Source organism: Corvus brachyrhynchos, unplaced genomic scaffold, assembly GCF_000691975.1.
Source record: "Corvus brachyrhynchos isolate BGI_N302 unplaced genomic scaffold, ASM69197v1 scaffold61, whole genome shotgun sequence".
Classification (NCBI taxonomy): Eukaryota; Metazoa; Chordata; class Aves; order Passeriformes; family Corvidae; genus Corvus; species Corvus brachyrhynchos.
The window spans coordinates 5,836,687-5,851,869 of NW_008236478.1; the positions used below are offsets into that span (position 1 = coordinate 5,836,687).

At 38.0% G+C, this 15,183-nt stretch overlaps 1 protein-coding gene across 10 annotated transcripts in view; it reads left to right on the forward strand.

The window, feature by feature from the left end:
- The window catches only part of DNTT (DNA nucleotidylexotransferase), a 162,450-nt gene that overhangs the window by 117,458 nt on the left and 29,809 nt on the right, over positions 1 to 15,183 (forward strand). For all 10 annotated transcript variants that reach the window (XM_017726074.1, XM_017726071.1, XM_017726075.1 and 7 more), the window contains one exon: positions 12,256 to 12,358. In XM_017726074.1, the coding sequence (XP_017581563.1) occupies positions 12,256 to 12,358 (103 nt within the window). The remainder of the gene's footprint in view (positions 1 to 12,255; positions 12,359 to 15,183) is intronic.

Here is a 15,183-nt window from a genome sequence, read left to right on the forward strand (position 1 = left end):
CCTGCTGAATAAATGAGAAACCAAAAATGCTTGTTTTGTGTATCCTATATTAAAGCTGTATTCCCTTATGCTGTCTTGTAAGGTTTCTGCTCCTTAAAGGGAAGAGCTTTTTCCCAATGCTGCTTAGCTGTAGAGTTGGATTAACTTCAAAAATAAAATAAATATGTTCCAGAGCCATGGAAAATGGGTTCTGCCTCCAGTGAATTAGAATTACTGTTACACTGGGCAAGAAAAATAGCATTTTAATGAAGCGTCCACCCTCAAGCACTTTTTCCAGAGAAGATACCTGTGAATCTTTGCCAAATACTTAAATAGGTCAGCTGGGTTTATGTTGAATTACTTGGCTGGGTGAAGAAGCTGCTATATGCTACCTTTGGCAATTCAAGAAGCCTGATTTATAGCTGGCCAGGGGAACAGTTCTCAGTTTTCACGATGTTTATATTTCAGAGACAATGTAACCTAAATAATTTTATTCTTAAATTAGTGGGAAAGTAATTCTGCAGACAAAGCTATGACAGCAGTTTTTTTACCCACAAATTCCCTCAAAATGAACCGGGGTAGATCTCATAACCATATGGTATCTTTTCAGTTAAATATATCATTATTTCAGTTTTATTTTTAATTGTCTTTGCTAGTGGCAGAATTTATTTCAGTTGATTTAATTAGATTATTGCTATTTCAGACATCAGTCAGCATCCTATTAAACCATCTCACAGATATTAATTATACCCCAGAAGAGCACTCTAATGTACAATCAGGGAAGAATTAGTCCTCAAGGGGCAGGAATTCCAGAATTTCCTTTGATATTGAATAAAAAGTCTCAGTCTGGCTTTAGAATTCCGGAAATATTCAACTCAAAATTTTTATCAGCTGGTGCAAGCTAAATGCAGTAGGTTGACTGAAAGGCTGGGCCTTGAACTCAGGAGTCCACCTACAAAATGTTAGGATAGGTGTCTTCCTACGCTGGCACTTTTCATCTCCACAGGTGTTTTATTGTACCTTACCACCTATGTAGCATTAGAAAGAAGAGAGAATTAATTTTGACACTGACTGGGAACCACTAGTGTCAAACTGCCTTCAAAGGCAATTAGGATCTAATTCAAATAACAACCAGGAGAGCAGAAATTATCTGAAGAAGCCGTATCTGTCTTCTACAGAGCCCTGATTGGATCTTGGTTTATTATTTTCCTCATTGCTTCAGGTGTGTTACTTTATTTTTGAAAAGCAGGTACTGACTGTGTTGGCCTTCACTGAATCAGGGGTATAACAAATGACAATTGCCATAGATACTTGCAATGTTAAGATGGGGAGGAATCTTCTTGGTTATTATTTTTTAATAACTGTGCTCAAAATTGTCATCTAGTACTTGTAATTAATTTTTGCATAAAGTAACCTGGTAATCTCTACAGCTCTGTCTTCCTATTTACTACCCTGTCCTGCAATGGAAGGTGTTTCTGAGTTTTAATTCTGGAATCAGAGTGATCTATGACTCTTAAAACTCCAAACTTAGGGAAGCATAATATGGCTTTATGTGATAAATTGTATAGATGAGCCTTCTGTCTAATTTGGTGAACTATAAAATGGCATCTTGCTTCTGGCATCCTCATTGATCTTATGTCTTCGTTGTCTTTAAGGTGGAGATCAAGCACCTAGAGAACAAACGAAGCTGATGGTAGAGTTTGGCAGGTTTGGGAGCCCCTGGTTTATTCTGACTGAATGTTCCCTCATCCCCTCTCCCTCGACTGACAAAGTGGTCACTGCACAATGCAAGTCAGGCTTGCCAACACTTACATTTTTTATTCTGCTGTCTCTGCTTTCTCTGTGTCAGTGTTTTTGGATTGTTAACTTTGGTTGAGTTGCTTTTGCACTTCAGTGAGCATTTATTTTCTTGCTACCTACTCGATATGTATGTGAACCACCATGGCATTGACACTGTTGAATCTAAATGTTGTTTTGAAAATGTGGAGCTGACCTGAATATTAAGGAAAACTCCTGAGCTAAAGCTGGAAGTGATTTGAAGAACAGCTTATGTGTGGTGTACAGGGCTTAGCTGGTCATTAATGCTAGCAATGGGCTGCTACAGTATTATGCTGCTACTACTCTCTACAGTCAGAATTTGTCAGAATCTCTATTTGTCAGAACAGAGAGTTTCATTTTACTTCAAATAAATGTTACAGCGTTCTATTGTAATTTGGAAGACACTTTCTGTCACAAAATAACTTTCTAACTTCTTTTAACTATTACCCAGTTCCTGCTGCAAATGAAACAACCATGTTGCAAACATAGTAATTTCTTCCGTTTAACAAAATCCTTCAGCACGAAATCAGTGTTTCAGAAACCCTTGCACAGATCTGATTCTGCTCATTTCCTGTCAGTGTACTAATTGTATAACTAGCAAAGGTTAATGTCCTTCTGAGTCAATAAAGCCACTTACTCTGGGTTCAGATATCAGACCTGAAAAAAGTTTGGGGTAAAAAATGTGCTGGAATAATAAACTTCTGATTAAATTCTGAATTCAGTAAATTCTCTTTAGGCAAAATATTCAGAGAATTTTACTTATTGGTCTAATTTGTAGACTACTACTTTTATATTTTATTGAAACTCTAATAATTTATATCTGAAGATGGGACATTGTGTAACAAGGTTTTGAAAATCTGTAGTATCAGAGCCAAGAATTATTCTGTAACTATTTTACAATTGATAGAATTCTTCTTCTGTCAAACAGCCAGGATTTTACTTCCTATGTAATATTTGTAGGACTGTCACACTCCAGTACTTCAAGCTTAAAGAAGTTTTTTTCTATTCATAAGGGCCTTTATGCAAAGAAAATATGTAGTTCTTCATAGTTTGACAGTAACTCAGAATTGTTTTAATATTTGGCTGTAAGAAATTGTCTATCCCCTGTTTGATGTCTCAGCAAAGACTGCTTAATAAGCAAATCCACAGGCATGCAGACTACCTGGGATTTGGAATAAAAATGTATGTTCCTTTTCCTGAAAGCCACATGTTGGTTGGAGATAGGTTGTAGAAGCAACTTAATCAGGACTGCAGTTATTAGACAGAACTCCTGTGCCACTTCTGTTTGGTCAAACTCAACTGATGTCAAAAAATAGTTCTACATTGCTGTTGCCATGGGAGTTAAATGAGACCCAGCACAGAGGACACCTCCCTAGACTAAAAATATGGCATTGATATCAGAACAGACAGAAATAAATGTTTGCACTATGTGTACATATGTGTGCATGTTCCATTAGAGCTGTAATTACATGTTTTACTGTGCATGTACACCAAGGCTACTAGGGTTTCCCCTCAGGAACGTGCATTTTATGGTTCTTACAGATTATTTGTTTGCTTTTTCTAAAAAAAGTGATTCTGCTACTTATTGTTTGCTGCTCAAACAAAAGATCATTGCGTTATATCATTGTATTTTCATTTCTTCAGCTATGTGTAACCTTCTGCAACATTTAATTCCTTTTCCATTGCCACACAATCATCACTTCAGCAATTGCGTTTGTTCTTCTCATATGTTTATGCATATTACTCATCTATATTCAAGAAAATCTTTAAATGGCCTCACATATTTTCAAATCGCTTGGCGATGTCTGTCTAGAAGCTGTCCTCCCTGCATTTCCCAAAAGAAGAATGCAGAGAAGATGGCGCTTAATTTAACATATAATGAATCTCCATATCTCTTTCAATAAATAAAAGGCTTGTCTTTTTTTTTGTATCAGCTTCCAGCATCTTAGCTAGGATCCAACTTGTTATACAAATGAATTTCAGATGGATTGCTTTTAATCTGAGCTCTCTGGAAGGAAGGGAGAGTTACATCCTCTGATATTCTGTGCAGACTCTCCACATGCTGTCTAAGGCCCACTCCGTGTAGATCTGAGATTACTTTTACTGATTTTCCTAGCTTTCTGTATCAAAATACAACTGTACAATAAAATGCTCAGGAACAAGAGAAGTAAAAAAAATCTTTCCAGTTTTATGGTGAATATTGGCTGCATAGCAATTCCTGATGGACTGATTTTTTCAATGTCTTTCCTGATAACACTCTCCATAACATATTTCAGAGTTATGGGGTTTTTCTTATTCAGTGTGTAGGCTGCAAATGTCATAGGTAAAATGTTGATTAGCATCTGAATATTACCATAAATAAACTGTGTTAGTAAATACAATCTGGTTTCACCAAATAGATTAACTGGAAAATTAGCAAACACCCAGTGTTTGAGAGTTTGTGTCTTCCTCTGCAATAATTATTTTTCCACAATTTTGACAGGAATAAAAAGTTCAGTCACATAGAAAGAAGGTTGAAATGACTATGCCAAATCTGTTTCTGTTCACCACTATTTGCACCCACTTCACTGTGCTATATTTTGTGCCGTCAAATGAGTGTATGATTTGAAGATTTATAATGTAATTAATTACATGAAATTAATTTTCTGAATTCCAGGAACCCCACAAAAATTTATGCTTCTTTAGTATTTATTATAGTTGATCAGACATTGGAAATAAGCACCTGTTAGTTGTCAGTCTACCAGTAAATATATATGCTTGACTTCATGCAAATGAGTAATGATTCTGAGTATCTGTGGCAGTGTTCTCATGTGTAAAGTTCAGATGCTTGTTTAAACGCTGAAGGATTTAACACACATGGGACTTCATTCAACACTTTTAATGCTATCAGGCCAACAAGAATCTTCTCTGATTAAGGAATAGATAGTGATGCCTTAGTTTTTAACTTTGCCTCTAAGGGGGGCAAGCTGAGAGGAATTATGTCATTAAACTGAAGCTTTAATTGGAGAATTAACCCTGATATGCAAATGAACCAAACCTATAAAAGTGTGAAGAACTTGTGACCTGTCGTCCATCTTGGCAATAGCCTCTGGCTCCCCAGGGGGTACCTTTGAAGGCCTTTCAAATAAATACCTACTTTTATTCCCTTAGTCCTGTCTAGTCTCTCTTTTGAGGAGGCCTCTTAAGGCACCAATAGTATTTGCTTGGTAAATGTAGTCATGGCTATGCTGTGACTTACAACAAAAAAAATCCCCAAACCAAAAAACTCCAAAACAACAACAACAACAAACTGCAAAAAATATTATTTGGAAATTTTTCATCTGTGTTTTTTGAGAGATAGAAATACCACTTGTCCAGCTTGTCTCCAGTCCAGATTCTGAGACTGCAGAACCAGTGGGCCACAGCTATCTCTGATGGTCTTTCAGAGCAGCTATTGAAAATCTTTTTCTTCTGAATATTAACTACCATCTTTCACAAAAAGAGTGTAGAAATGCCATTCCTAAGACGGTTTTGAGAATCAATTGAACAATATGGTATCTGTGAAGAAACAGTATTTTGGACTCCTCTGAAAAACATGGTACTAAACTGGATTCCTAGTCCAAAATTCCTAGTTGCCTTTCCATTTTTAATCCGAAGTCAGGCAAATTGCTTGTTATTTCACTGACAAGGACAGACCTGAGGTAAATCAGTTAACTGGAGAACTGTTTTCACACAGAAGTAAAGTAAGAGTTTTGCTTGAGAAGGATTTGTAAAAAGTATATAATCTCACTCTGAATGAAGTGAGAATCTCTGAAGCCAGGAAAATACAGTCTGTGAAGCAAAACGTCACAGGAACCCATTACCAAATAGCCTAAGTAAACCACAGACGAATCTAGCACAGTGTTTAAGGTTTTAAAGTCAGAAGTTATTTTTCTGATCATCTAGTACTGCAGGAAGGCCCTTGTGTTAATCACCTCAATGGTTTGAAAACCTTCACAGAAGAATTTTATCCTGGAATTTATCCTATTTCTTCTGGTTTATTCCACAGCAGGATAACAGTTGGATTGTCAAATAAGAAAAATCTTTTATGCCTATCCGAATGTAATTCTAGGAACTTAAAAACTACCAGGTACACTTTAAAGAGCTGTAGATGAGAAAGGTGAGGTGTACCCATGAAGGCAAAAAAGGTCTAATACAGAGCCTGTAAAATCGAGGAAAGAATGCCAGAAAAACAAAAAAGTACCTAGATCTGTGCATTCTTCCTTATCATTCCTATGGTCTCTAAATGCTAAGCAGCAGACAAAACTGACAATGTAACTTCAGTAGAGCATAAAATATTAAGAATAAATTATCCATGTTGTGCAAAAAGGGAGGAATCAAATTGTAGGGCAAAATTATGTAGACCTGAAAGAAATCTGGACATAGAGGATGATAGTGAAAAAAAATGATAGTACAGCAAACTTAGCTGAGTGTATGTACTGGGAATAGTGGCAGACCTGGATAGAGCTGCCCACAGCTGCAGAAAGGAGTCGCTCTTGGAGACTAATCCTCCCAGTTGAAAGAAGCTGGTAGGGAAGATGGTGGTGAACAAATCTAGGACTTAGACTGCAAAATTTCAAAGAAGAAACACCTTTCCTTGTTAACAGGCAAAGCCCAGCATGTTTTAGCAATACTGAGAAGTGGGTAATAATGTGGGCACAATACAATGTCAATAGAAAAGGTAATGATAAATCATTTTTATGACAGATGATCTGAAGATATTATACTCTCTGTGACTTTACTTTGATGATTATATTTTCTAGAAATATGCCTGAGCAGGAGATGCAGTTACTCTTTGTATTGGTTTGAAAGACAAGTGTCTGCTAAGGAAGGCAGGAGCCTCCCTCGGAATGGAACCCCCCTTCACTCTGAATTACTGTAATTTTGAAATTAAGGGGCTTTCAGGCAATGATAGGAGAAATAGGAATAATACACTAATACATGTGTATTATTAAATAATACACTAATATATGTGTAACAAGGCAAGCAAACAACAATAACTATGTCAGTAGCAGCAAAGAGGACCAGGAACCCAGTCCATCCCTTCTCGGCTGGCAGGCCCTTTCCCCTCGGGTGCAGTTCCGCTCGCAGCCGGCAGGGGCGCTGGCGGCTCCCGGTGAGCAGGGCAGGTGCGATGGTTCCCCCGCGGCTGCAGGGGGCGCTCCGGAGCGAGCTCGGGGAGCACGCGGCACTGGCGGCCCAGGATCCCGGGAAGGGATGGATGAAAGGCTTCACAAACCCCTTGGGCAGCTGATCCTCATGCCTCACCAGGACACTCGGGAACAGCAGGCTGGAGCAGCAGGGACGAGCACAATTCCCGGGTGGCAGACAAGGTGTATCAAACTCCGGAGCTGCAGTGGGAACCCTGGGATGTCTTGGCAGGCAGGGCGTGTGGAGCTGCAGTGTAGTGAAGGCTCGGAGCAGTGCCAAAAAAATGGCGGGGGCGGGGCAGCGAAGGCCTGGCTCCCAGCAGGGTAGCGAAAAGCGGGCTCAGGATCCCGGGGTTTTCCCTGAGACACCCGAGCAGATGGTGAAAAAAAAGTTTCTCTTTTAGTGAGGTAGGGTGTTAAATAGGGTCCCAGTGTAACAGCCGCTCCAGTGTGCAAGCTGCACTCACGGTAGAAGGAAGGCAGCAGAAGGTAGAACCCCGCAGTGGTGATGAATTCTTCCCGCAGCAACCATAGCCTCTCTCCCCTCTGAACGCCAAGAGAACAAGAGGGCTAGGGGCTGCACCCAACCCCTTTTTCCCAGTCCAAATCTTGTGGCATCTCTCCCCTTCATGAGAAAACCCCAGGTAAGAGAGAGTAGCCAGCTGGACCCCTCCCCTGAGCTGTGGCCAGGTCTTTTGTCTGTCTTAAGTATACACGTGTTATTGTCTCCTAGCAACACGTATGAGGAAAAATTCCTTAAGAGAAAAAAACCAAAAGGAAAACTCCTGAAATCCCAACACTCTTAAAACATAAGCTGTTAATTTTCACTTTGTATTTCACACACTTCAAGGGCTTGCAAGGTTAAGAAAAGCTTACAGTTTTACCAGATGCAAACACACATTTGGAAATACAGTTTCATCTTCTGTATCCTCTTGAACTCTGTGTAAGTGCAAAGGTTGCTAAGTGGTTTTCAGGGTTTTGACACATAACTCATGGCTGCAAAAAATTGGTTTAAGCTCCTCTGATAGTGAAGTTTTATGAGTAGTAGGGAAATGTCAGTCTGTCTTTCCTCAGCTAAATAATTTTATCAGAATTGTCATTGATGTGGCTTAGTCGTTATGTACTCTTCTAGTATCTCAAAATATTCTGCACACATACAAACAAAATGTCTAATCACGCAGGTGTTGCCATTGTAGATTAAGATAGTATGATTATCCTCTGCCATACATTCATATCTTAAGTTTTAGTCATAGTGATAGTTATATTTGATGACTTGGAATCTAATAACAGCAAGAAAGATAATTCCAACAACCTTAAAGGTAGTTAATTGACTGCTAAGAAACATTTACCAGCTTTATACAAGTTTAGTCAGCCAAGAATTGAACACAATTAATAGTGCATTGTCTTTTATAGTCTGGCTTGAATAAATTATTAGAACAAAAGGTAAGGTACAATTTCCATTCTTTAAGGTTCTGGTTTTCTTATAGCTCCAGCCCAGCAAGGGTTTATGTTTAAATTAAAAGAGAAGAAAAAGATGTAAGTGTATCTGAAGAGGAAATCCAGAACTTGAGTATTTTCCTGCTCGAAGGCTCAGAAACCTGAACTCTCCAGCCCTGTCCATGATTACTTTGCTCCTGGGGTACATCTACGCTCCTGGTTCACCAGGGCCTCAGCAATTCCAGGTGTAAGCAAATAATTTTCCAGATCCTGCTTATGCCCAGGTAGAATGTAGAAACTGGAGAGATTATCACTGTCACCTCACAGGAGGCATAGAAAATAGACAAGTTCTGTGCAATTCTCATACATATTAAGAGGGTGTATATTATTTTTACTAAAACGTCATTACACCGCTTTTTATTTTAAAAGAAGTATCCACATTTTATATAAAATCCCTGTGATTAGAGTATGTAAACTGTGGTGTGCCAGAATAAAATCCCTACGTCTCCCATCATTCATTAGGGTGCTAAAACCTCAGGTGGGCTTATGCCACCCTGCAGCATAAAACGGGAGAGTTGTAGATCCAGAGGGAGTGCAGTGTAGCATACTGACTCGGATGCCTTTCGAGTGAGGAAAACTCTTAAGACCCTGCTCCCTGTACCAAGCACTGGCTCTGTGTTTTGTATTTAACAGCCAGTGAATGACAAATAACTTGACTGTGTAAACATCAAATGGTGTTCTCCTTCCTGGCTTAGTGGTTTTAATTCAATAGCTAATAACAAGTAAATAACCTGTGAACACTGGCATGGACCCAAATTCTGAGCTCTGGTCCTGGAACTGTACCCCAGTACAAGTCAGAAGGAGAGAAGACTGAAAGATGTTTCCTGTGAAGTAGGAACAATGCCAGTATTCCTAACTGAGGAAAATAAGGCAATAAAAAGATGAGGAATCACTGCACCGATCACTGGGCTATGAAATGAGAGACAAAACCAGGCAATATTAGCATCAATTTGGTGTTTGTTTTTAAGTAAATGATGCTTAGTTAACTCCCTTCAGTCTCTAGATCCTGTTGGAGCCTGTCTGTAGCCCTTTGTAATGAACCTGCTCTCTTGAATGTGATGGGATTTGAAAAAGACTGCAACCTGCAGTGTTCCCCTTGGTGAGCTTCAGGAATGAATGAGAGGTTGAGGTTTCATCTCTGAGGCACCTCATCAGGTGATGAATTCTGGGTTTTCATTACCCGTTTGAAAACCAGACATCTGGCACCATGGTGTTTACCTTGTATATAATCAAGCCCTGTGTCATTTCTAGTCTTTAGGTATATAGTTAGCTACAAATCCATGTACGGAGCACCTTGGCCCTATGCCATCCTATGTGCCCTTTATGCAACTTTATGAGTTCCCATGATTGTATGTTTGTATGTATGCATGTACAAATACATCTACATGTATATATATGTGAAAAACCCTACTCTGATGAAATTAATGGTCACATTTCAGCTTCAATACAATGATGGTCTGAATCCATGTACTCTTTGCTGCACCTTTTTACATGATTTACAAGTCGGGAACAATATATATTATACATCTTCTTAATTTACTATGTTGTTTTTCTATTTTAAGGAAAATAATACATTGTTCTAGGCTGAAATACATTGGTAAAGATTACTAGTGGCAATTAGACTAAATGTTCCAGTAACAGCTTAACAATTTCAGTCAGAAATTAATCCATTGTGAATTAGTTCAAAAAAACCTGAAATATAACTCTGACAGTAACTAATATTGTGTGCTTTTATATAAGATTTACACTCTCTAATTTCACCTAAAATCTCCTGAAAACATTTCAATAAATACTCTCTGTCTTGGGAAATAGATGGCCAGTGAAACACCTTGGATTTTCTGGGATTTTCTGGCTTGATTGATGCAGGTTTTGTAGATGTGGTTAACTTAAAATATGCTTATCTTGAGGAAGCATTGGGAATTAGCTCCCAATTCCATTAGCTTCCAATTTCTTCCTTTGATTTCTTTTAAAAATAATTTTAAGCAAATTTTCTTAGGCTACTCTGCATCTCAAAGATAGGAATAGTAAATTCCTTCCCTTTGAGAAAATATTTTGAGTCATATTAGTAAAAAGTGCTATGTAAGAGCTTTGCATTATTGTAATTTTAGAGATAATGAATGGCATCCTAGAAAATAACTCAGTGTTACACGGAATACCAAATATTTTCTAACTTCCTGAGTTTGAATTGCTGTTCAGTTTCTAAGCCTAGACTGATGCTTTGTTTGAAACCTCTTTTGAAATAATTTCCACCTGTTTAAGCAATTTCGACTTTGCTGCAGACACAGCACAATAGCTGCATTACAGTGAGTTAGACTGCTTGTCAAATGCAAACCCCAGGCTTTCATCTCCTTACAACTTTGTGCTAATGCTGTTCAACTATCCATCAGTTAGATGACTTCCTGTCACACAAATGGCAGTTGACAAGTCCGCCTATCAGTTCTGCTCCTACAAATTTCCAAGTTTAAGAAACCAGGCCAAGTTTTAGGCATTATTTTAAGGGAATAAATTATTAAATGAAATGCAAAAAAAAAAAGATCTTTTGGGTTGCACAGTTTTATTTTCATTGCTTGCATAGCAGTTCACAAATTCTCTGTATACTTGACACAGTGTTGACAGAAACCCTCCTGAGCTATAACATCACGCACCCTCGTGAACATCAGCAAGAGCAGACTTTTCCCATAAACACATGAAAAACATTTAGAGATGTGCTACACGTAAGTGTCACTACTCCAGATCTTGGGTGCTTACTCCATCAACTCCATAATGCAGAAATATTGTCATTGCAGAAATACCTCCTCTGCTCGTTTCTCCTTAGGCTGGACTGATTGCACTCAGTAAATGTGTATGCAGTTCCTGTTGCAGTATTTAGAAGAAAATTAAAACCTTGTATTGGTTCTGCAGTACTCAGATGAATTGCACTGTGAGATAAATTTTCATGTGTTCTCAAACATTTTATGATTCTGAAGGGAAACATTCCAGTAATGTGCTTTTGCCTGTTTTCCAATGATAGCTACATCTTAATCAGATTTAGGTTTAACACCCTTGGTAAGTAGATGAAAGGTAAGCTGAATGCTTAGACTTAAACAGGGAAAAACAAGAGGTTATGACATAATTTTTCATTAACATTTACAATTAAATTTTGTGCACATGGATTTAATTGTGAAACCCTTAGTGCTTGTAATAAACAGGCTTTAGGCACATTCAGGACAAACTGTCCTCAAAAGAAAAATCAACCTCCATCTCTGTAAAAAGAATTGTTATATTTAAAAGAGAAGAAATGCAAAATGGTCGAAGGATTTATATCTGCTGCTAAAAGAAAAAATAAAATGATTCATAATCACAGTTTTATACATTAAAGTGTCCATCAAAAGCATAGAAGAATATTTAAGCCTGTGGTAGTCTGACTGGCAGGTTTATCTGCTATTACTGCCCTGGATTCATAATGTGTAATGTGGTATTTTGATTATGCTTTTCTTAAAATCCAAAGATGACTGAAATCTTCCTTTCTGGGACTTAAGGGGAAGAAAGAGAGATTTAACATCTGCAAATGGATCTGTAGTATCTAATTGAAAAACAGAGGACATAGATCAAAAAGTAATTATTATTTTATAAAGAACACTAATAGACCCCATAATAGACGTAGAAGATTCCACTTTGATTATGTTTCAAGCAACATTGCTATCACTTTATTCTGCGAACTTTTTTTATAATGCAGAAAAAATATTCTCTTTGAAAACAGAGCAAAATTCAACAGGAACTTAACAATTTTGTCCTTGTTATTTATTCCTTCTAGGGGTAAGAAGATTGGACATGACATAGACTTTCTGATCACCAGTCCAGGACCAGGAGAAGATGATGAACTTCTGCATAAAGTTATTGACTTATGGAAAAGGCAGGTATGAACTAAAGAACACTTGTCCAAAAGTGACATGTTCTAACTCCACTGCAAAGCCTATATACTGCTTAAAGAATGTTATACTCCTTTTCACAGCTGACTGCAATGTTTTAGAGCTGGGTATTGCTCTATTTGGTTATTAACCATGATGATCTAGGTGCATCTTCTAGCTCTGGATGCTCAAGTTGAAGGGTATATCAGAAGTGCTCTGCACACATTCTGTATTATCTTACCCTAGGAATATGCAGCTAGCCAGAGGTGAGAAATCAAGCTAGGTAGAGTTTTGATTATCAGAGAAAATTGTTCTTACACTTTGAAAAAACCCTGTATTTGTTTAATTTCTTCTTGAGGTGGGAGTAGGTTTTCCCAGGGGAAGCTACTTCAGGGAGATCCAGCTTTAAGTGTAGTGGATTTGGGTGACTTCATGGGGTGAGGTGAGCAAGTCTGAAAGCTTAGGTACCAAAGCTCTGGAATTCTGGCTTCCTTTCAGTCCATTAATTAGCAATTTTCCCAGCTTCCACTGAAACATTCAAAAGTTGACATAGTTTTCCATGATGTCTGTATTTGGAAGAATGGACACATCTCGAAGGTCCCTTCCAACCCAAACTGTTAGATGATTGTATTATTTCATAGGGGAATTGTTTATCTAAGGGATGGAGAGGTTTTATTATTTTTTATTTTTTGTTGGGTTTTTTTGGTTGTTTCTTTGTTGTTGTTTGTGTTTTGTTTTGGTTTTTTTTCTATTCAGCTCTTCAGTTTCCAGCAGCTTTAAAGTTGGAAGTGTCTCGCTTATAACAGGTGCAGGTAGCTCAAAATATTCCTGGGCCAGAAAAATATGGTATGTTGGGAAAAGTAAACTTTCATTTCTCCTTCTACTTTTCTAGCCAGCTGAGATATTTCTCCACATTTACTAACAATACTGTTCAAAGCAATGGAGTACATTTCAAGAAGTAGAAGGCCAGCACTCTGGGGTGACTCATCAAGTGCCTCACTGCTAAGTCAAGTCAGCTTTCAGTGCAGACAGCCTACAGAGAATGCTTTTGAATTGATTCTTGAGCTGCCTACTTTAATTAGTGTATAATGGGTTAACATATGGAAGATTCAAAACATCCAACTACACAAAAGCTTATGTGACTGTATGAAGTTATCTGTTTCAAGGTGGTCAAAATCTTTCAGCTGGCTTTAGTGGAAGGGCTTCAAACTTGGGGTTTTTTTCCTGGTAACATGCAACATCAGCTGAATTCATCTTCTTCGAGTTGATTTTCGGTCTTTGAAGTGTTAACAGACTTTTATTAAATTTTTAGATTTCTCTCATTTCTCTGTGTAAACTATGTGTTGGAGTAGATTGATAGCAGGTACTATTTAGACTACTAAAAGCAATGAAGCCATGGCAGTTAATGAGTGCTGAGGAAATACTCTATTTTTATCATTTTATTATTAGTGTGTAGATCCTTTCATGGTTATACTCCCTTTACTATGAGAAAAGTTGCATTTCTTCTTAGAAGGTGTCTTTTTCCCTTCTTATGCACACTTGAATCTCTAGGAAACCATGTTTGGGTCCTCAAAAAAATCATGTTTATTATAATACAGCAGAAGGGAAAGGTGACAACAGACCAAGGCTAGAGCCTGCCCTGAGTGCAGCCTTTCATTCCTTCTTTTCCACTTACATTACTGAGAAAAATGGCTGTGATCTGAGAAGTCTGACAAGTACTCAAGTTTTTCAGTTCACTTTGAGCTGCTTTCATTAAAAGGAATTGAAAGGAAAGAAATAGAAAATGAATTGTTCTTGCTGATTTTCTTGCTAAGGGGACTATTTGGCAGAAAGGAGTGCAGGCAGAGTATGGGAGGTCAAGGGTGGCCAAGAGTTTGATAAAAAGATTAGGATTCCTTTAGAAATCTCAGCATGAAGAACACATCAGAAGCACAATGCACAATGGCCGTAGAAACCAAACTCAAACAAGCTGGGTATAGTTTAAAGCTGTGGAAAAGTATTTCCTGTGTTCTGTTTGTCCTCCAGATTTTTCATGGTTTATACTACTAACTACACCACCTCTGTACTGTGGCATTTGTAATATGTAGGCTTTACTGTCACTACTGAAAAATAAGCTGCCAGCAAAATCGAAATGCAAAAGAAGAAAGAAAGGATTATACAGCTCTTGCCTTTTTATTATTTTTGATTTCTGAGGGAAAGGGGAGGGCACAAAAACACCCCCAAATAGAGCACTTTTTTACTTTTTGAAGTAGTTTGCTTCACAGCTTGCCACTTTTATGCTACTGCTTCTATGACCAGATTCATCAATGTACATCATGGAGGTCATGATGTTGACTTTGTTTTGGCAGCTCTTAGTGAATAATTCCACAATGTTTAACTTCTGAATTATGGACCTCAGATTTAAATGGTTTAAAGGGCATTTTTCTTAGCTGAAAAGTTTAGTGTTAAAAGATCCTTCCAATTGAAAGCTGCTGAAAAAGAAGTGGCTAAATCAACACCAACATGCTCTTTGATGCAGCATCGCCAGGGATAAATGGGCCAAGGAACAGAGAACATAAAGTCTTCAAAGTAGAATGGCAAAACAGAATAGCTGTGAGGCAGTACACAGGTTATGGTTTTAATGGTTCCAAAAATCCTCATAAACAAAGTAAGAAATTACTTCTGTGGATTAGATGTTGAAAGTCTGTGGGCAAACAGGCTGAGCCATCTGTGTTGATGTAGCTTCATTCACATGCTTTCATTTTTTGCTGAAAGCCTATATGGCCATATTTAGCACTGCTCCTGTTATATACATACTTTCAACAATGGAAGAGAAACCGTTACTACAAGCATTC